This window comes from Dicentrarchus labrax, unplaced genomic scaffold, assembly GCF_905237075.1.
Source record: "Dicentrarchus labrax unplaced genomic scaffold, dlabrax2021, whole genome shotgun sequence".
Taxonomy (NCBI): Eukaryota; Metazoa; Chordata; class Actinopteri; family Moronidae; genus Dicentrarchus; species Dicentrarchus labrax.
In genome coordinates this window covers 25,320,957-25,342,668 of record NW_026136718.1, presented here as the reverse complement: position 1 = coordinate 25,342,668, position 21,712 = coordinate 25,320,957, and the positions used below count along the sequence as shown (strand labels likewise).

General features: G+C 43.4%; 1 protein-coding gene across 4 annotated transcripts in view; it reads left to right on the top strand.

The window, feature by feature from the left end:
* crocc2 (ciliary rootlet coiled-coil, rootletin family member 2) overlaps positions 1-21,698 on the top strand; it is a 32,698-nt gene extending 11,000 nt beyond the window's left edge. Inside the window, exons 4-36 of one of the 4 annotated variants that reach the window (XM_051376734.1) lie at positions 3-170; positions 269-352; positions 1,073-1,176; positions 2,304-2,448; positions 2,899-3,005; positions 3,568-3,774; positions 4,569-4,665; positions 4,854-4,943; positions 5,036-5,170; positions 5,620-5,819; positions 6,242-6,424; positions 6,873-7,017; positions 7,115-7,261; positions 7,349-7,579; positions 9,886-10,079; positions 10,601-10,728; positions 11,058-11,227; positions 11,323-11,502; positions 11,766-11,900; positions 11,976-12,119; positions 14,372-14,610; positions 14,725-14,884; positions 14,976-15,143; positions 16,095-16,479; positions 16,554-16,678; positions 17,126-17,246; positions 17,328-17,491; positions 17,576-18,016; positions 18,641-18,790; positions 18,876-19,076; positions 20,171-20,302; positions 20,726-20,905; positions 21,030-21,698. In XM_051376734.1, the coding sequence (XP_051232694.1) occupies positions 3-170; positions 269-352; positions 1,073-1,176; positions 2,304-2,448; positions 2,899-3,005; positions 3,568-3,774; positions 4,569-4,665; positions 4,854-4,943; positions 5,036-5,170; positions 5,620-5,819; positions 6,242-6,424; positions 6,873-7,017; positions 7,115-7,261; positions 7,349-7,579; positions 9,886-10,079; positions 10,601-10,728; positions 11,058-11,227; positions 11,323-11,502; positions 11,766-11,900; positions 11,976-12,119; positions 14,372-14,610; positions 14,725-14,884; positions 14,976-15,143; positions 16,095-16,479; positions 16,554-16,678; positions 17,126-17,246; positions 17,328-17,491; positions 17,576-18,016; positions 18,641-18,790; positions 18,876-19,076; positions 20,171-20,302; positions 20,726-20,905; positions 21,030-21,113 (5,544 nt within the window). In that variant the 3' untranslated portion in view covers positions 21,114-21,698. Of the gene's footprint in view, positions 1-2; positions 171-268; positions 353-1,072; positions 1,177-2,303; positions 2,449-2,898; positions 3,006-3,567; positions 3,775-4,568; positions 4,666-4,853; positions 4,944-5,035; positions 5,171-5,571; positions 5,820-6,241; positions 6,425-6,872; positions 7,018-7,114; positions 7,262-7,348; positions 7,580-9,885; positions 10,080-10,600; positions 10,729-11,057; positions 11,228-11,322; positions 11,503-11,765; positions 11,901-11,975; positions 12,120-14,371; positions 14,611-14,724; positions 14,885-14,972; positions 15,144-16,094; positions 16,480-16,553; positions 16,679-17,125; positions 17,247-17,327; positions 17,492-17,575; positions 18,017-18,640; positions 18,791-18,875; positions 19,077-20,170; positions 20,303-20,725; positions 20,906-21,029 lie in introns of all 4 variants that reach the window. The other 3 variants (XM_051376733.1, XM_051376732.1, XM_051376731.1) reach the window with 3 other exon arrangements.
* The last annotated feature ends 14 nt before the right edge of the window (positions 21,699-21,712 follow it).

Below are 21,712 nucleotides of genomic sequence, written 5' to 3'. Positions count from 1 at the left end.
AGCTTGATCAGATGCTGATGCTGCAGTCAGCAGTGGATTCAGACCAGGACAGTGTATCACCAGGATCCCTGCAATTGCAGAACAAGGAGAGAGCTTACAGGCAAAAACTGAGGGTCTACCAGGAGGCCCAGCAGAGACAAGCCCAACTTGTTCAGAAGCTGCAAACCAAGGTGACCAGAAATGGTCACTATTCTTAAATTGTTACATGAAAAAATGTTAAAAAGTTCCTTTGGCTTTAACTGTGCAGCTTTTGTTTGTTTTATACTAGGTTCTACAGTACAAGACGAGGTGTGGGGAACTGGAAGCGCAGGTGCTGGAGAAGACCTCTGAGTCTGAGAAGATGAGATTGTTGGTACGTCAAGACTGTAGCATCACCTTCAAGGATCTGTGTTGCTTAGATATACTGTAAATATTCAAGTCTTAAGTCTAAAGGGCCTGCTAGGGTCCTCTAGAGGCCATCTACTGGCATTGTCCTGTTAGCATTAAACCCTCAATAAGCTGGGGTAGTGTAGTCCAATAGATAGTAGTCTTGTAGTCTTTCTCCTGACAAAGAGGATGGTGGCAGGGTGGTAAAATTAATCTTAATCATTATTGCCTAACACAGTATGTTACAATATTTACAAAAATATTCTAAATTGTGTTAAAGGATTGAACTTGTGTTTTTTTGTTAAGTAGTTATAATTGGTTCAGACATGAGGACTATGAACCATTATATCTCCACATAAGAATTATGTTGCAATACAATTCTATCCTTTATGTTCATTTGTTCGAATCCAGTTGTTTATACAAGCAATGAAAGGCATTTTAACAACCAGCAAAGGAATCATGCGGAAATGAAAAGTAAAACATGGACTTTTTGTCCTGAATACGATTTTATTCAAAAGTATTTAGTTCATCCAAATATTATTCTTGGCTGAGTGGCCTCCACCGAGAATTTGGATTAGCAGATTTCCACAATAATTATGTTGCTTTATACATATTAGGTACCTGCAAATTACTACTGCTAGCATATACTGGAGTGTTATCAGGATGCCAGTAGTGGTGGTGTGTATGTGATGGTGTGCGTGTTCAGCTGCAGGCCCACCTGGATTCAGCCCAGCGTCAGCAGCGGGCAGAGCAGGATCTCAACATGGTAATCCAGAATAAGTCTGCTCAGCTGGAGGAGGAGCAGAAGAGGTGAGTGATGGGCACCATGCAGTGCAGGTAGTCAGGTCCAATACAGAAACTTGTACGGCTTCTGTACTCGTAAGTTATACATATTATGGAGTTTTAAAGTGCATAAAGTTTGGAATCCAGAAATCAGACAACCTACAACAGCAGGGAGTCTCTATTTGGACGCAGACTTAGAGCAGTAAATTCATGGATAAGCCTGTAAGAAATTTGCTCCCGTTTTTCTTCCTCTGTTTCTTGTTCAGAAGCAGAAATCAAGAGACACAGACATATTTCTGTGAAATGCGTGGAGCAGAGATATTCCCAGCCTTTCCTTGAGCTTTCCTGCTGTTTTCCCCTGCCCCTGCTGCAGGGCGAAGGCAGAACCTGCCCTTGGCAGATAATCTCAGCATCCAGTTTGTCAGGGAAAATTAGTGGTACTATTGGCTCTCTTTTCCAAAGTATTTTAACGATGCTTCACATTAAGTATAAGCCAACCTCTGCAGCTGAGGCCAGGTTTTAATGCCCTATGATTTATGCAGTTATGGAACTTTATTTGAAATGCCCTTGGCAGAAGCTTTGCCAGGACCTGATAATTTTTACTAAAATATCACTCACTGTAGAGTTACCAAGCTCTATCCACTTAAGCCCTTTTTAATGTAAATGTAGCGTAGAGATTAAGTCTCCAATCCATTTATATGTTTTTGCTTATTATTGCGAATTACTGATCCCTCTTTTCCTATGTCTTAGCTCCCTTTCTACACAATATCATCCCATACATGCAAACATGGGTTTGGCTTCCTCTCAGACCAAACCTAACCAAACATAGCAATGTGGCGTGCTTTACTGTAACAGGGTGTGTGTTTAGTGTGAGAATGATGTAAACATTTTTGTAAATGACTATACAAGCAGATCTGGTTGATATTAAATCTAAGTTGACACAGACGTTATAAAACTGTCACACATGTTCACCCTGTAAGTGTGGTTGGCAAGGGTGGATCTAAAAGCTGCAGATGTGAGAGTGATATGCTGGCCATGTGAATGTGATGAAGTTTGGGTGCTGTGGAGGGGTTACAGGCGGGTGTCGTGACAGTTGTTTGTCAGGGGAGAAGTCCAAAATGTCCTCTCAGTGTCACAGCGCTTGTTATTTACAGGTGTGCCAGCCTCAGCCAAGTCAACTCTATGCTGCGGGAACAACTGGAGCAGGCAGGCACTGTCAACCATGGACTAACAGAGAGCTTGTGGAAGGCCCGTGGAGACGTGGAGTTGTGTGATACCCGTCTGCGCAGAGAGCAAGAGGTGAGAAAAACCACAAAAATGAGTCAGAAAATCAACAGGGAAAGCTCAAGTTTATCCCTTTCTGCACATAGATTGTGCAATTAAACTCCTGTTGAGTTCACATGGGGTAGGAATTCCATTCATAGCCAGTTTTGTCAATTCATTCTCATTCCCTGTTCGTTTCACTGCTATGATTTTTGAGTTGTTGTTTCCTGTGAAAACATTCCAACTGCTGAGGGGGAGGAAAATTTTGTGCAAACAATCTGGCGTTTGTGCTGTAAATGGGCTACATCTGTTGATTCAGGGAAATCCAATTATTTGTATGTGTGCCAGTGTGCCAGAGCCCAGGAGTTCCAGCATTGCATCTGTTTGGGATCACAATAAAATGAGAGGTGCCATCATTTGCTGTAAGCAACTCCTGCCACCCACCCTCCAGTCTCTAGTCCCCTTGTTGTCTGCTTCCCTCTGCAGACGTGCGCCTCCCGGCTGAGCCGCGAACAGGCTCGTGTCAGAGCACTATGGCGCCAGGCCGCTTCCCTGCGGAGCACTTTCACCCAGCTAAGGACTTTCACTGACAGGTGAGTGTGGCGCACTGCCAGAATCCCTCCAGCGACTCAGGATTCCACATGACCCCCACCTCTCTTGTGTCTCACACTCACGACTGCAACCACAATCCATCTCTCTCCGCCAAGGATCAAAGTGGAACAGGTCAACAGGGTTGCCTGTCTCCCTGCTTATTGTTTCCTCACTGGGGGCACCGATGGCTTAAGGTGTCTAGCCTCACTGTTGAAATCATCCATCAGGACAAAGCTTGAGCTCTATAAGACATGGCTTATATCATGTTGAACCACTGTGAGCACTATTGAAGAGTAATTTGCTTTAATAATGATTGCTCAGCTCATAGACAGCTGTGATCATGTCAGAGGCTGTACTGTAACTTAAACTGAACACACTTCAAAGTGAGCCCTGATCCCAGAGCTTAACCACTACAGACATCCTTCCCTTTCAAATAGAAACAGGCAGTTTTTTAATTAGACTAATGGCTCACAACTGTATGAACGAAAACAGCATATTTCCTTACCCTTTTGGATCTTTCATATTCGTTCTATAAATCTCAATGCACGTGATTCTGTTCACCAGGACTCTGTCCGATATGCGCGGGGAGTGTGTCTCTGCCAGCCGGCAGCTGCATGTTGCCTGCATGAACTTAGAGGCCAAAGTAACGCAGGAGAGCACCTCTAGTGGTGTGGAGACGTCAGCACTGGAGAGGCAGCTGAAAGACAAGTTGAAAGAAGCCATGCAGCTTCAGGGTCGCTGGGATGCAGAGAAAGTCGAACTTAACTCGAGGTAAAGTCATCTCCAAATCCATCTGGGCCTGTTTATCTTAAAGAGTTTGTTTCATGTCTTTTGAAATTGACACAAGACATAGCTTTAAACTGCATTTGATGCTGGTTTCAGTGATAACACATTGAAGCAACTAAGAAAACCCTCAATTTATCTCTCAACAGTTGATGCATTTTTCTCCATGACTTTGGGTCTATATAACTACTAATGAAAGTTCAATTGTTCAATTAAGAACATTTTAGGTCTTAAGTTGTCTCTTCCTGATCCCACCTCAGCTCAAACCGGCCCCTAAAACTAAACCTGGGACTGACAGCACAAACCCTACACCCATATTTTTCTACAGTCTCTCGATTGATCTAGCTGTCCAGCACTGTCAGGAATAAAAAGGCATCAAAAATTCTTGGCCTGAGGTAATCTATAGCACAATCGTTTGATCAATTCCAAAATTTACATTCTTCCTATGATTGAAAGGAATGCCAAATTTAATCCCTTAGATGGAACCCCAGAACTTTACATAGGCTTTGATCATTAAAATCCTGCCCATCAAGCCATTTTTCTTGTTCTAATACAGAAGAATTAAGTCTTTTGTACCATCTCCTGTGCACTTCAGTCAGAACACTGCAGGAATGTCAGTGCCTTTGTGTTCTGGATCTTAGCTGGCTTTTGATCTTATCAAAAGTCATTGTTAATCCCATGATTCTGTGCAGAGAATATGATAGTGTTGATGGTGTACTAGAGGAGGAGGACATGCCAGTCTTGTTTCTTCAACGTCTCTATGTGCATTTTGATCTATGCAGAATCCTGGAACTGACTGACAGGGTGAAGTACCTCCACAGCAGGAGCAGTGAGAAGGATGCCAGCCTCAACACCATGCAGATCAGTCTGGACAGGATGGTGGGACCTTGGGAATCATGATTGGGAGGTGGCAGATAGAGGGGTGGTAAAGGGGACTAAACTGCCTATAGTCTGGACCTAAGGCTTGATAAACTCCACGACTTCCTTGTCTAGAAGGCTGCCATCTGGGGAATGTCAGGCTTGCTCTATGTGTGCTGCTTATCTGACCATAATGGTTTCCTGCTCAGGAGACAAGGAGAACAGAGGATAAAGCAGAGATGGAGGTCATCCACACAGAGATCCAAGCCCTCCAAAAGATTTTATGCCACATCCAGCAGGTCAGAACAAACGCACTGAGCTACATCATGCATTAGGTTAGCACATAAGAAGTTTAATGTTTTTCGTTCTTCATTATACCTGCTGTGTTCAGTTGGTTGGCAGCGAGGGTGATAGCAGTGGATCTGAAAGTGTGTCCTCCTCACCTCTTCATGGCCGGTCTCCTCTGAGGAACACTACCCTGATGGCTGTGCAGAGTGCTCTCTCCAAGCACCAAAAACAAACACAGGTCCAATAAAAACTGCTCTTTCCTTCTTGTAGATGTTTTAGGACAGTGGTTCCCAATCTGAGGGTAGGAACGGCTCAAGAGGTCCCAAAAGAAATCTGAGAGATCCCAAAGAAAATATATATATACATTTCCAAATTATTATTTTTTCTATTTTTGCCTTTTTTCTTGTAAAATACTGTTTTTTCAACTCTCCACCTAAAAGTCCTACAGCTGAGACAATCTGAGAAGGAAAATTCATTCTGTGGTTGAACTGCTCATGTATACACTTAGGTCATAACCCCTTAACGACTGGTCACAAGTAGATATAGCTTAATTTTAAGAGGTCAGAAGTAAAAAATGTTGGGAACCACTGTTTTATAGAGATAATATATATAACACTTTGTAATGACATTTCACCCAAGTTTCTCTGCCTACACACAACAAACACCGCACCCGTGTTCAAACCACAGGACCTGCATGGGCGTCTGGATGCCGCTCTGGAGCAAGTGGACACACTGCGAGATCACCTGCAGGAGAGGGACGTTGAGAGGAGAGAGCTGGAGCAGAGGATCCAGGAAGTAAGGAGGGAAAGTCAGGAGGCTAAAAAAGCTCTGGAGGAAAGCCTCAGAGACAGCAACAGATATCACTGCTCCCTGGAGCTCATCTCCAGGTACTTCCTGATCCTGCAGTTATCAGTTTCCTGGACTGTGTCAATGCTTCAAGACTGTAGATTTAAAAAACTGTATTCTTTTTCATATTTGCTAGACTTTGTTTTGTTATTTGTGAAATTGTCATTAGGACTAAATGTTGTTTTTGGAAAAATACAAATGTTATAATGATTATGATGATGATGACAAATATTATAGTTTGGTTTTGTGTTTAATTAGGCAGATAATTTTCACTATCATTATGAGAACATATTCACATGTAGTTAAACATCTCCAAAAACAATATTTATGCAACATTATACAAGAAGTAAAGAAGAAAACCAAGTGTTCTAATAATTATGATGTAGAATCATTGTGCAGCAACTGACCTCAACATACTCTCTCTTTCTTTTCCTCTGCCTCTCTCTACCTCTGTGCCTCACAGCGAGAAACGCAGCCTGGAGAAGCTGCTGTCAGAGGTGCAGCAGGAGGTGGACTCCCAGGGTGCTGAGCTGGAGGTACTGCGGGGCTCATCGCTGGAGCTCCAGAGACAGCGGGACCTCCTGAGGCAGCAGAGGGAGGATCTGGAGATGCAGCTGTCACGCCAGCGCACTGAGGCCCAAAGAGGGTACAGCATGAGCCAGGCAGAATGACCGTTACACAACACACACACCCCGTCACCCATGATTGTTTTCAAGCTCCGTTTGTTTAGAGTTCAGATCAGTAACACATGTCATTCTCCGGCCGGCAATGCACCCAGATGACATTTGGATGAAAATGTAAATGATTTACATCGCATTACTGCACTCATGCAAGAAGAAAACTTATTTTTTTCCTCTTTTTGAGGCTTTCTTTTGCTTAAAAGAATTTGATTAGCTGAGAATTGGAGCAGGACATGCGATACAGCAAAAAAGTAACTCCCTTAGTGTTCTGGCCTTTGGCACCAACATTTCTTCATCTTTCAAAGTGGAGATGGATTACTGTTAAGGGATTTTGTTTATATAAATAATCTGCGTGTGTGTGAGACAAAGAAACAGCGTGAGAGAGTCACGTATGTGTTACATTTTGTGTTGCAGCGAGAGGAGTCTGGAGGAGCTTGAAATAAAGCACTCAGATCTGCGTAGGGAGCTTGTGACAGTAAAGGAGGCTCTGAGTCAAATCACCCTGCAGAAGGAGGTGCTGGAGGATGATAAGGCCAGCCTCGCTCTGGCTCTCAGCAAGGTACACTGCTTTGTTCTACACCAGGTAGCCTGATCTGTATTACTAGATTCTCACTAGGGGGTTTAAATACTCTTAATATTTGTGATTCACTCAACAGATGGAGTCCCAGAGTGCTGCACATGAGTTAGCCCTCACCAAACTGCAGAACCAAGAGGCTGCTCTAAAAGACTCTCTTGCCAAAATGGCTGCCCTGAGCGAAGGCTTAGCCAAAGACAAGGTGGACCTCAATCGTATTCTGCTGCAGGTCAGTAGCTGTACAGTTTGTCCTGTACATTGATGGAAGGCATAGTTGAACAGAACAGATGTGAAATATTTCTGTTTCCCCTTCCAGACAGAAGGTGAGAAGGCAGAGCTTGCTGAACGTAGACGGGAAGCTGAAGTAGAGCGGGCAGCGGCCAGGGAGGATACAGCACGGGTGCAACAGGAGATGATGAATCTGCTTGCTGAGAAACAAGCCCTGGAGAGCTCCCACAGCCACTTGCAGGATCTCTGCCAGAAGCTAGAAGCTGAGCTGAGCCTGCTGCAGAAGGAAAACGCTCAGGCCCTGGAGCAGCACTCCCAGGTCAGAGGCCCCTGGCCATTCACACACTTCAGCCTCTATCCTCCCAGCTCCCACCACCTGGGAGAACTGTGTTGATGTTATTAATGGCTTTCAGCAGGTTTGTGGAGCATGTTGTCACATTAAAATGTATTGGAGGTACTGGACACATCTGCCATGGTTTTTTCTGTCAAATGGGATATGGAGAGCAGTTTGGGCTACACTCTGTTTTATGAGCAACTTGGGAAATAACAAGCAGGGGATCTTCATGAACAAATGTGAACTGGAAAAGATAAATAGATAGACATCTAATATCCAGTGGGGGTTTGTGAAAGACCCAATAAATTAACACCTAAAGTGTTCCCATTCTCCCCTTAGCAGATCCAGAATTCACTATTTCGTACCCTAAAGAATGAAAGGAATCCTCCCCTATTTTGTTATCTGTTCTGAATGTGAAACTAGGATATCCGTGTTGATCTCAGCTAGAATATAACAAACCTAAACAATTTGACAAATTCCATCCAAACATTTTTAGATAGCTTATCTGTGAAAATAAATCAGCCGTGTATAAAACAGGCCGTGGTGTGGCCTCCATCGCGCTAAGCTCATGTTTCATCCCCTTATTGGGCACCACTCACATCCATAACATTGATGTAATTCATCCACTTTAATATTTACCTAAGGAGAGGCTGAAAGACATCATGTGCTAATATTTAGTTAGTGTGAGTTCATTTTAGTTTGGTTTAAAATCAAATTACAGTGATTGTTGCTTTTCAAACAATCCGTTGCAGTGAAATATTAGAAGTTGCAGGGGCCCGTTATAGACTCAAACATTGTGTGACGGTGTGCTAGTGTGTTAGAGCCTTGAAGGCACAGTTTATCAGGGAAATACCATTTTGAGATTCGAAAGTCAATAGTTAACATTTATTTCTGTTTCAGAATACAGCTTTATCATTATTTGGCTCCAGGAGAATAACCCATGAACAGTTTGAATGTTTTGGTAATAATAATAAGCTCATTAGCTTTCTTACTCAGTGTTAGATGAGAAGATTAATACCACTTCCATGTCTGTAAGCTAAATATGAAGCAGAAGTTTAGCTTGGTTAGTTAAATCTGCCTACCTACAGCTCTAAAGCTCACTAATTAACACGTCATACCTCGTTTGTTTAATTTGTACACAAACAGTAACGTAAAGATGAGGCTGTGGTTTTATGAGGGGTTTACGTGCTGGAATTATTTCTTGGCTAAGCCGGTAGAGTCCTATTGTGATGGGGAGGTTGCCAGGCAAGCAGTGGAGACATCAGAAAGTTACTGGCCACGGCAAAAAATTGGTTGTACACGTAACCCATCATTAAACTGCAACATGTTGTTTTTACACGTTGATTTCTGTAAACAAATAAGATATAACATGCTGATAGGCTGATTTGCCTTTGGGCAGAGCCAGGCTAATTTTTTTCTGCTTGCTTCTAGTCTTAATGCTAAGCTAAGCTAATCGCCTGCTGGCCCTGGCTTTATATTTAGTGTACAGACATGAAAGTAGTGAGAAACCAAATATATGTATTTCACAAAATTTTGAGATATTACGTAAAATGACTCCAGTTGATCGTGAATGCCTCAAATAATGTTTCACATGTGCAAACCTATGTTTGGATTTAAGTGTAATTTCCATTTTAAATTGGCTGCTGAATTCAGTGCATTTCTACAGTGAAAGATGAATCCCAGGACAATCCTCTCCTCAGTACTTTCATACAACAATCTGTTGTTGGAGTTTAATAAATGCTGAATAAAATTCTACATCAACTGCACATGTTCCCAGTTCATTATTTTTGTTGCTAGATAGAGGTCCTGTGGTGTGTCACAGTGATTTAAGTAGTAACTGGAAAAAAATCATAACCCCACTAATCATTTTTGTTTTGCTTCAGGCGGTGCATTTGTTATGGCCTTGCAGTTACTATACACTGTCATGAATCACTTAAAGTTTGTTTAATTTATGCTTCATAACAGCAAAAAAAGGGGTACTGAGAGTTCAATATTAGTTCAGGAAATGTGACTGCATTAAGTGTAGAGGTTGGGTTCATTCTCAATCCAACAGATACACATTACCAACCATAACGTAACTGTTAATATAGGAGTTCCTTCTGCTGCACATACTCCTACTCATGAAAAATGTGTTCCACAGTTATGACAATACAGCTATGAAGTGTGTATGTTGTAGTTTGAATGCATATGATGATTTAGCATATAGTCCTTTTTTGCCTGCAAGAATTGAAGCAACAAGAATAAATTAATTGCTTGATGGTATTTTTTTATTTGTGTATGTCGGTCTCCAGGTCAACAGGCAGATGCAGACTGTGTCAGAGGAGCTTTGTGCGTGCAGGAAGGAGCTTGAGACACAGACCACAGCCCTAAAGAGAGCTACCCATGACAGGGAGGAGCTGGCCAAGGACAAGGCTGCTCTGGACGTCAAGCTAAACTCCGCTGACCGAAACGCCTGTGGTCTCACGCAGGAGTTGGTTGCACTTAGGTCTGAGTGTGTTTGTGCATGTGTGTGTGTGTGTGTGTGTGTGTTTGTTTGTGTGGTTTGACCTCTAAAATGTTTTGGGACCAATTTTAGTTTTAAAACCAGTTTTCCCAGTTTGTTTTTTTGGAGTTGCATTCAGCACAAGCTACAGTAAAATTGTTTCTCTCTTCATCGGTTAAGGTCAGGGTCACGGTTGGGTTTAGGGACGTATCGGTTATGGTTAGGTTAAGAGTGTAAGGAATGAATGTAAGTCAGTCTCCTCAAAGGCATCATAAACAACCCAGTGTGTGTGTGTGTGTGTGTGTGTCAGGCCAACTGCCAATGTGTATTTAAGGTCATTTTAACTTTTTAAGCAAATTTTACTTTCTAAAGCGCAGCCAGTCACATGTAATAAGAGTCTTTAAGTAACATGGTTTTATTTGGAAACTTTGCTCATGATGGATCATTGGATTTTATGACCTTCTACACCTAGTAGTTCGGAGGTCTTTTTTCAGAGCCCCAACCACTTTACCGCTGTGTTCCAGAGCAGAGAAGGAGTCCCTGGAGACGGCTCTGTTTGAGAGCCAGGAGCTTGCCTCGTCTCTGGAGGCCGAGTGCACCAGGATGGCGGGGGAGAGGCGCAGCTTGCTCCTGGCTAACGAGGCCTTGACGCGTGAGTAGCCCCCTCCCTCAGAGACCCCACTGTCCTCTGTGCCAAGCCCCCTGGCCATGAAGCCTTTCCAACAGCCCACTAGAGATCCATATTTCAGCTGTGAGCTCTGCAACAGCTGGGCTGCAGGATCACTGGAGCTGCTTTCTCAGCTGACCAGGGTCCCACCACTCCGCACAAACACACATGGATCAGATAAGTGGTGTTAGGCTAGCATGTTCCACATAAAGACATGCATGAGTATCCCCTGTAATTGTAAATAAAATCTTGCTGATCCTGATCTGACTAATATATGAGTGGAATTCTGATAGAGATTGCATGCATCTGTCCAGGTGATGGTGCTCGGATGCGTGTGGATGCTGAGCGCCAGTCTGCACTAGCTGAGCGAGAGCGGAGTCAGTTGGAGGAGAAGCTGGCCCAGGTAGAGAGGAATGCCCTGCTGACCCTGAACAGCAAAGCGCGAATTCACAGAGAGCAGCTTGAAGCTGAACGCCGACAAAAGGTACAGTAAGACTTGTGTAGTTATGTTGGCTGGACAAATTTAAAATTGGATGATCTGTTAACTAATCAGGAGTGTGTGTGTTTTGTGGTTGCCAGGAGCAGCAGTATGCAGACCTGATGGTTCAGCGGGAGCAGTCTGAGGAGCAGCTGCGCAGACAGTGTGAGGAGCTGCGTGTGCAAAGCCAGAAGGAGCTGCAGCAGGTGCAAGAGGAGCTGACAAGGCTGCAGCAGGACTTCAACCATAGCCTCCTGCAGGCTGAGAGTGAAAAGCAGCAGGTGTGTAAGCTGGTATAAGTTTGTTATGGTTTTTTAGATTATTTATGAACCTTAAAATGTTCCCATCCTCAGATCTGTCAGTTAACAGTGTGTGTCCATTAAAAGCCATATCTCCTGTCAGTATCCTCATGCAAGGTGCTAGGTCCATTCGTTGTCCCTCAGTGGAAGTTTATCTAAGCACAATATTTTCTGTATGCCCTCGCAGCCAAATCTTTTGTAAGCGATATTTAAATGACCCTGACCTCTCAGTCTGTTGTGACCAGGCTTTATCCCAGAAGGAGGCGGAGAAGGTGGCCCTTACGGAGAAGCTAGCCACCATGCAGCAGGACTTGGCCACTGCAGGCATGGAGCTTGAGCGCATGCAGAGAGAGGCACTTAGCAAACAGGAGCAGGATAAGGTAAAACACTGTATGGTTGGGTCAGATAAGCTCTGGTCCCTTTTCTTGTTCTTTACATTTAACTCTGTGTTCCAGAATGCAAGGGCTGTCCTTCAGTCTGAGCTGAAAGACTTGCAGGCTCAATTTGAAGAGTCCTTGAACTCCCATGACAATATCAAGAAGAGTCTAACGGAGCAGGTCAGAGAGTTGAACCAACAGAGAGAACACACACAACAGGAGGTAAGAAAAAAACTTTTTTTTTTCTGCCTTTTTTTAACATAAAAACCATGCTTGTCTCTCTCTCTCAGTGCTACCACTGAATAATAATATCTGTTGCTATGATGACTCATACAGGACTAATGTCAAGCTTAAGTCAATGTTAGGATATAGACATGGACAGGGAAATATAAACAAATCATAGAATATATAGGGTGGATGTCACCAGAGGTGGTTTGTACAGTAGGATCATAGAAATGGATAGGAAATTACAGGCCTGTTTGGCTTGGCATAGGATGGGAGACCACGGATCTGCCTCTAGTGTGAGGGGGAGTTTGCACCAATTAGTCCTAGTGTGAGGGAGAGCCATTTACCATAGGCCGCTGTTGACGTTGGCCAATGCCACAGAGCTTTACTAGCATCAGGGTGCCATCAGGTGCAGAGCGCGCAGGGCCAAATCCTACAAGAAGAGGTGGTGTCCACTCTTAAAGACTCCCGCTCAGCACTCGCTCTCTGAGTCTTTTTTTTCCTGTCAGCTTCACTGGAGGAAAATTTAGTTCCATTGACCTTAATATAAACATAAAAACGCAATTAGAGACTATAATTCTGGCCCAGTGACATACCTCTCCGAGCCAAATGAGAGCCGTAAATCTCATCTCTTGGGGTTGCTTGAGGTCAGGATTCCAGGCACGGGGTCGATGGGCGTTTTAGTGAAATAACAAGCTCACAGTCACCTCATTAAGATGTAACTGCAGAGTTGTAAGGGCCTCACCATGCCTTGGTTTAAAAGCTTGGTTTCCCTGGAAAAGGGGATTGTTTATGTGTGGGACTTTTTGGTTTCAATAAAAAAGCAAAATGAGGATCATCCTGTCTTCCCTCTGTCTCCTTAGTCTTGTCAAAGTATAGTGAATGAGGCTGTGTGGAGCCAGAGCAGAAAGAGTTTTGAGGTTTGGACAGCCCTCCCTACCATATATCAAGTCAAGCCTCAGCGACACTGTCATATTTGGCCGCCACCCCTGCTCGTTTCCTTGTTTGATTATTTTCACTCATCCCATCTCAGGATTCTCATGTCAGCCAGTGACAAAGCAGGAGTGAGAGTGTGTGACAGAGATCTAGTGAGCATGAAAGGGGAAGAAAGCAAGGGGAGAGAGGGAGAAAGAGATGGGGGGAGGATACGGTCCCTGGTACCATAATATGAAATCAAAGTTTGAGTTAGCCCCTTGTGTAAATAAGCCAGTGGGGGAGTGTTTATTTTTTCCCTAGCAGCAGCGAGAGGCTGGCTCCACTGGGACTCCAGGTCCCCCTCTCCCATCCACATAACACAACACTGCTGCCCTCATATTCTCTGCCCCTCTCTTCCATCACCCACCCCCCCCCCAAAAAAATCTGATAAAATAAAGTATAATTGGCCAGATCAGCAAGGGCTTGTTTTTTCTCACATTAGAGTTTATGAGAAAGAACCATCTTGTGTGGCCTCTGAGCATAACACTCCTCCTCCTCATTCTGCTCCTCGTCCCCCCCTCCTCTCCCACCACCTCTGGGGGGGCTGGCTGCTGTTTATCATGTTGCTCTCTGTGGATCCTTTACACTGCAAGCCACAGTAAGGAGATGGGGAGAGACAGCACCTGGCTACAGGCCCAACTGGCTCATATCCATGCCCAGATAAGCTCTGTCCTCCCTATTTCTCTCACTACACACATGTTGCAGTAAAACAGAATATAGGTCATACAGTATCTTGAGAGTGTACACATACCACTTAAAATAGGAGATGTTAAGGCTTAGCTTTCAAACATTAAAGCCCTAATGCATTATCTGATCCAAAGTCAGTATTACTTTATGAAGAAATACTGTATGTATGGACTTGTATGCTGAAGGAGTTTTCCTATTTGATTTGAATGATTATGTACATGTTTTAGCTTTTGATGTACTGTAGGTAACATCCTAATAGATGTTTTTGATGAGTTTTGAGAATATATAGGATTCTGTGTGTGTTGGGTTATTGAATTTATACTGAAAACCATTTATATTGAGACAAGTTTTTAAAGCAGTTGAAGGCAGATTTGTCTTTTGTAAGTCCTTTGAAACTTATATCACCAAATAAATTCTAGATTGGGTTGACAACCAATCAAGAAACCAGGAACAAGAAAAAAATTGGGAGTTTATCTTTTATTTATATTAACCTTATGAATAAGAGGTTAAGTCTTTATCTATAAGACCTCCTAATTTACCCTATTTGATGTACCATTTCTTTCATTCACCATAATGTGGACATGAAGTTAGAAGGCCTTCGTCGGCAGCTGCAGGAGGCAGAGGATGGACTTATTAAAGTGCAAAGGGAGCTGATTGAGGCTCACAGAGAGCTCCAGGAGTGTGCCCAGGATCGGGACAAGCAAAGAAAAGAATCTCTGGACCTGAGAAGGCTCTTGGGTGATGAGACCAAAGAGAAAGAGGCCATCCAAGCCTCTAACCAGGAACTAAGAGCTTTCGTCAAAAGAGCAGAGAGTGACAACAGCAGGTACAGCTGTCACATGGAACTGCAGGTTTTCCGTGACTTCAGTTGTGATCTTTTAGCAGCAATGGGTATTATTCATGTTTTCTGTCTTGTTAACTTTAAACATATCTTGACAAGCTTGAGGCGAGCTGTGGAGGAGAGGGAGCAGAAAGTGGCCGTCTTAGAGGATTGTAAGAGCTCGATGCACCAGGAGGCAACCACTCGACGGAGCAGTATGAGAGAGCTGGAGAAGTCTCGCCTGCAGGCACGCAGAGAGCTACAGGAGCTGCGCAGACAGGTGAGAGATTATTGAGTTAACTGCTTTCCATCTGATTTATTTTAAATAAAGCATTACCTTCAAGTAATATGTGCTATGTTAACATGAGCAGGTAAAGGTCCTCGAAGGCGAGAACGGCCGGCAGAAACAGGAGCTGCGAGAGCTGCAAGCCCGGGTATGTCAGGAGGAGCAGAAGGAGGAGGAGGCATGTCGCGAGGCTTTCACTCTCAAGCAGAGAGTGCTGGAGTGCGAGGCTGGCAGAGAAGCAGCGCTGAATGAGGTAGAAGGCTTCCGGGACTTAGTCTGTTAACAACATGTTAGAGCAAACATTCCACCTTTGCATACATACTTGAAGAATACATGCTGTACTAATGCAGAGACAGAGAATGTGAACCATAACACTGTATATTCTACTGTAACAGAAATGGGCTGTCTGGAGTTTTACTTCAAAATCTGAATATGATTGAACAATACTTTATTAAAGAAACTCTATTTCATTGGTACCAGAAATTAAAAAAACTCAGATGTCAGAATGTGTTTCGAATAACAGTGAAGCAAAATGTAAGGGAAAATTAGGCTTGGTATTCTATGAAATAGGGTTTTTAACCCCATTTTTAGGGTTACCAAATTCTTATGACTGCAATAGAGAGTGTCAAGTGAATGTATGGCACATCAATTTCCAAGAGCAAGAAGGCAACTGGAAAGGGGTTTATTATTATTAATATTATGATATATTTGGAGCCTGATTAATGTCTCTTTTTTCAAAAATACAACGAATATCTAAACACCAGTCTTTGAAATATCCTTTGACATTGTCTAGGTTGAGAAGCTATGCTATAAAGGGGTCAGGAAGGTCACAATTGTAGTATGTTCTATGCCTCATCGATGATTCTTAATACCTTTTAACCTCTTAGGATACAGTTTAGAAGATATTTTCTGAAACCCTATCAATGAACGTGACAAACTTGTCATCTCAAAGAACATGAACCATTTATAGAAACCATGTCCCTATTATTTACACATTCAAGTGTCATTATATAATGCTTAGGGCATGTTTCTTCAGAAATTACACTGCAGTGTTGTTGATCACTTCTTTTCACTACTGTAGTTAGAACTCCTGGGATTTGATAGTCTGGTTGTATTTATATTTTTACCTGTACAAAAAAAACTGTAGCCCCTAGTTATGGCCTGTTTACTACTTATGACATGCATAACTTTTTCTTGTGCCTAGGTTGCAGGTCTGCAGCGCCGTGTAGTGGAACTGGAGACAGCGGAGCATCAGAACCGAGAGCTGCTGCAGGAAAGAGAGGCTTATCAGCAGCTGTGTGAGGAGAGGCACAGAGACACAGCTGACCAGCTGGGGGAAGCACTAGAAGACGCCAGGATCCAGGTGAAGGAACTCTCTGTGCAGGTTGGCCTCGCTGAAAGCAAGGTTCAGGGCCTGGAAGAGCAGCTGGGCCTGGCCGATGCCAAACGCAGGGACTTAGAGCTCAAGTTGGCGGGGTTGTATTCAGCTCTCCGCCGCACTGTTGGCACCTGCTGTACAAGGCTTTCAGGCACACCTGGGTCCCGTAGACGCTCTCCCTCTCCCTGGAGAAACCACCTGCAAGTAAAAGGTATGGCCATGTGCTTTCATAATGGGGTGTCATAGTGCCATTTTTTGCTATTAATGAGTGTGTTCCCTGATTAGGGGGAGACAGTGTGACAGACGGATCTGTGTTGTCTCGAGGTGACGATGAAGAGCTGGACGTGGACTCAGTGCACACAGCCCTACGTGAATTCCAGCAGGAATTCAGGGACACACAAAGAGACAGGGTATATTTAGGGGTCCAAGCAGTGAAGCCACTGGAACCCTGTTGTTTTTTTTAAGATTCGTCTTCTTCTTCTCAGTCAGTAAGCCATCCTCTCTGCGGATAAAAAGATCCAGGGTTGGAATCCTAATGTGATTAACTCCTACTTGGCAACAATGTGGCAATTCTTGCATGTTGTGTGTTTTCCAGTGCTTCTTGATAATTAAATAAGAAGCAAGCATCCAAATGCTCACAATCTGCCACTCATAGTAGTACTCATAGTTCATTGCCACTTTGAACAACCGGTATATATAAACCTCAAATTCTGAGTGAGGGGGATTGTTGACATAAAGTTTGTCTTGCTTTTCAGACCACCAGATCAGTTCAACAATCTTAAATTGAATTCCCTTATTACATTTTTTATTTTTTATTTTAGCAGAATTGTTACCATCTCATAATCTTTTTCCTTCAGGATGAAGCCAAAGCTCAGATAGTTAGTCTAACTCAGCAGGTGACAGAGCTCCAGAGCAGCCAGGACAAGACAGCCACCCACCTGCTACAACTACAGAAGTCCTTGAAGCAATCAGAGCTGGGTAGGTGGATCCTTCAAAAACAGTAAATAACAGTTATTAATTATGTTTAGACCTGCAGCATATTTAACATAACTCTTCCAGGAAAAAGAGCCATGGAAGAACGATTGCACGAGGCGCATTCGTCCCTTTCACAGCAGGAAGAAGTAGCCCGTCGTACAGAGAGGGAGAAGAGAAACCTTGAGGAGGAGGTAGCTAAATGCAGGACGAGTCTGCAAGAGGCTGAAGCAGAGTCCAGGGCACTGCAAGTACGTAACAGGCAAAGAGATATATAGTAACTAAAACAGTATACAGCATCTTCAGTCACACCTCCTGTGCTAATTCCTCCACAGGACAAGTTGGAGCTCTTGCACGGCTTAGAATCCCGTGCAAATGTAGAACAACGGAAGCTGAAGGAGTGTCTGGAAGCAGCAGAGAACAGGGCGAGCCGCCTAGAGCTCTCCCAGCGTACCCTTGAAGGTGAGCTACAAAGGGCCCAGCTCAGGGCAGCAGAGCTGGATGCAGAAGCAGGAGCACTGCAGGAAAGACTGACAGAACTGAGGCGGAAGCTAGGTGAGAGCGAGGACCGGTGTGCAGCGCTGAGGGTCAACGAGGAGAGGTTGGCCACGACACTGGCTCGAGCTGAGCAGCACGAGAGCCAGCTGAGAGAGCAGATCCACAAGTTGTCAAACACCCTCAGTGACAACAGGAGCAGCAGTGGAGCCCTGCAGGAGCAGGTCACACAGTTGCAGAGGGCTCTGACGGCCAGTGAGCAGGACCGAAGACTGCTGCAGGTACAGTGTATCACCTCATGATCCACAATGTAGAACAAGACAGAACATTTACTCATTTCTGGAACATAAAACAAATCATATGCACTGTGAATTTTTCATTTCTAAGCTTCTCTCCTTTTCCAACACAAGAATATTTGATTGAAACTTCAAAATAAAACAAATAGCCACACTTCCATCGCTGTGCTTTGATTTACAGTGCAGTTATGTAACCTTCTCAGCTCCAGACTGAGCATTTTTTATTTACATTTGCTGCTGTGGTTTTCCTGAAGGACCTCAAAGACTAAGCAATAAAATGCTCAGGCAAGCTCATTAATTCTCCAAAGAGCTTCTCAGGAGAGCTTTCCGGTCTTAGTTTGGGACTGCACTTTAAAGATACTGAGCAAACAAAAACATGACATGCTCGGTATAAATCTCTTGATTTGCTCAAAAGCTGTCAGGTCATTGCAGTAAAAAGCAAGAGAAAAAAACAGACTCTTGCCTGCAACTTTCAACAGTATGTCAAGAACCGTAAAATAGACAGGATATAAAGGGAGGTGAGAAATACGGGGTCAGCATAAGTGCAAAATCGTGTTTTGATGAAGCTGAGTGGCTCATTGTATACTATCAACGTGTGTGCGACTATAGGAGCGTCTGGATAAAACACGAGATGCCCTTTCAGAGAGTAAGAGGCTGAATCACAAACTTACAGAGCAGATCCAGAACCTTCAAAGGGCCCAAGAGGACTTAGAGCTTAAAGATTCTGAGCTGGAGAAACATAACAGGACACTGAAGGAGGTGAGTCACACTGAGGTTAAAGGTCAAATAAAGGTGCAAAGGTTGAGACACCATTCTGATGTGTCAATGATTGACTGTCTCCCAGAGCCTGAGGCAACAGCAGGAAGCTGAACTGCAGGCCCAGGGGAGTTCCCAGCAGCTGCAGCGAGAGAAGGAGGAACTCCAGGACAAGGTCACCAATCTTCAGACCTCTTTGCATAAGCTACAGAGTGACAGAGCAGAGATGGAGAGGGTGCTGACACGCCTTGGTAAAGACAAGTCAGCACTCAGAAGGACACTGGAAAAGGTGAGCTGACCTGTGTGCTGCACCAGATTTTAGGAATAGTTTGACATATTGCAGTTTATTCTCTTTCTTTCCGAGAGTTATATGAGAAGATCGATACCACCCTCAGGTCTGTATGGTTAATATAAAGCTACTGCCAGCAGCAGGTTAGCTTAGCTTAGCATAAAGAGTAGAAACATAACAGCTAACATATTTCCCAAAATATTAAACTCCTTCCTTTATCCTTAATCTTTTTGATTAGATCAACTAAACTTGTCTTATTTTGTTGGAACTCTAAATCACAGTTACAAATACAAACAGATAACTATAAAATACAAATAATGTAAAACAAAATCACAATTTTTATTATTAAAGATTTGCTGCAGTGTTCTTATGGTACTTTATATCAGACCATGTATAAGTAAAAGTATATAGTATATATATAGTTTTATAAAAAATAATGATGTAACAGCTGCTCTGCTACTGTCGATGAGAAGTAGCATCATAATGTTACAGCTAGAACAGTGAAGGCACAAGCCCCCCTTTGTTGGACCCCAGAACATTAAACAGCTTTTGGTCAGAAGACCTGAAAAGTCTTGGTGCTGAATATGAGGTAAAAGATTTGAAATATATAAGGGAGCCAAACCACAAAGGGCTTTAAAATGTAATTAAAAGCATCTTAAAGTCAATTCTAAAACTGCTGGAAGCCCATGTACATATAGAAGCCAGGACTGAAGTAATACACGTTTAGTGTTGGTCAGAAGCCTTGCTGCCACATTCTGGACCGAGTGAAGATGTGAAATTGCCGAAGCATTAAGGCACATTAATGTTGCAGTCACATTAATCCATGCAGGAGGAGATGATTTGAATAATTTGCTGCTTCATTATGCTGTAGTTTGTCTTTTGCATCATATTGTTTGTTCCATTTTCCACATATTCATCTCCTTGTCACACATTGTACAAAGCGATCTTGAGATGATGAAACATGTAGGTGGACTGTGAGAACTGAGAGGCTCTGTGCCTGGCTTCTGCTACACGCATTACAGGAAGGCACAAGAGTGCAGAACAATCATGGTAAAGTCGTTCACATTATGTCACCCTCGTGTTGTCGGTGTCAGGTGGAGATGGAGAGGCTGAGGAGGGAGGAGGAGGCGGTGGCGGCAGCCAGAGAGAAGGAGCAGTTGGAGCAGGCAGTCCGCAGCCTGGAGCAGGAGCTGACTGAAAAGCAGGACGAGGTTCAGGCTGTGCAGGTGAGAGGCTGCTGGATGAGAGCCAGGGATGGGACAGGGGTCACACTGCAGCGACAGGGCTTTGCCAAGCTATGCCAGTCAAAACCATCAGTGTGTCAAAAGTTTCAGATTACTGTGAATGCAAACAGCTCCACATCAGATATCATAAAGTCATTCAGCAAATGCACACAGGAAGCTAAAAAATGACAGCCAGTCCCTTCCCTCTTTGTAAGCACTGATATGTCTCATTTAAACAGCCATAGCATCAATCATTTTTCTCAAAGGGAAGATGCTACTGTTAGAATGTCATTTAATTTTAGAGAACTAAGAACCCCTGTGAGCCAGGGGTCATGACCCAAAAAAAATTATAGCAACAGAATCCTGACCTTCTATTTTACTTATAGTCTATCTTCAATTATATAAACTCATGTGAACTGTCTTCAGGCCCAAATCTCCCAGTTAGAGCACTCTCATGCACAGCGCCTCCTGGAGGTGACAGCCCACCATCACCAGGAGTTGGATTTAGAGACAGATCGTCTGAGAGGCAGTCAGCTCCAAGTGGAGAGGGCTTTGGAGACCAGGGAGAAGGCCCATCGCCAGAGGGTCAAATGCCTGGAGGAACAGGTATTTTAATTTAAAGTGTGGGTCATTTGTTTGGAAAGTCTTTCTTTTACACTACAGGTATATTTCTGTGTTTGTGTGTGTGTCTACCTACCCTCTGATCTTTCTGTTTCTTTATTTTTCCCAGTTGCTGACTCTGAAAGAGCAGCTAGATCAGGAGACAAGAAGACGACAAGCCTATTTCAATCAGATGCTACAACCTGGTGTGTAGGTAGAGACCCTGCAGTGACGTATATAGCACCTCTGGGTTCCTCTGGCTGCTTCCCAACAACATTATACAGGCTACGTCCACATATGGAAGCGCACACAAACACACTCCTTAGGCGTTTGCTCCCACCCATGCACATGTGCACACCGGATTACATTAATCTGCAGGAAAACTCAACAACAACAAACAATGAGTGTTTTGTTTATGAGTGGACTAGATGTGCCAAATTGTTTTAAGGATTTCCTCTGGCTCGCTACAGTCTGTTTGTGCTGTGTCATTTTTTCTATTTTTTTCTTAGTTGGTGCTTTATTCTACTCTTATGATTGTTCGTATACTCATTTGTCATATTGATTATCATGTACCAGTTTTATATGTCCTAATCACTGTTTGTATATCCTAATGGGAATAATAGCCAAATATTTGCAATAACTGTTTGCAGATGTTCCTGGTGCTGTGATTTATTAGTGTTTCAGGTCATGTCATAAAGATTCTATAGTGTTAACTCATTTATTTTATTGTGTGTTGTATTTGCCTCAATCAATAGTTGTCTGTGCAAAAGATTGTTTTTAATAAACTGGGTGTGTCATAGCATGATTCAACAA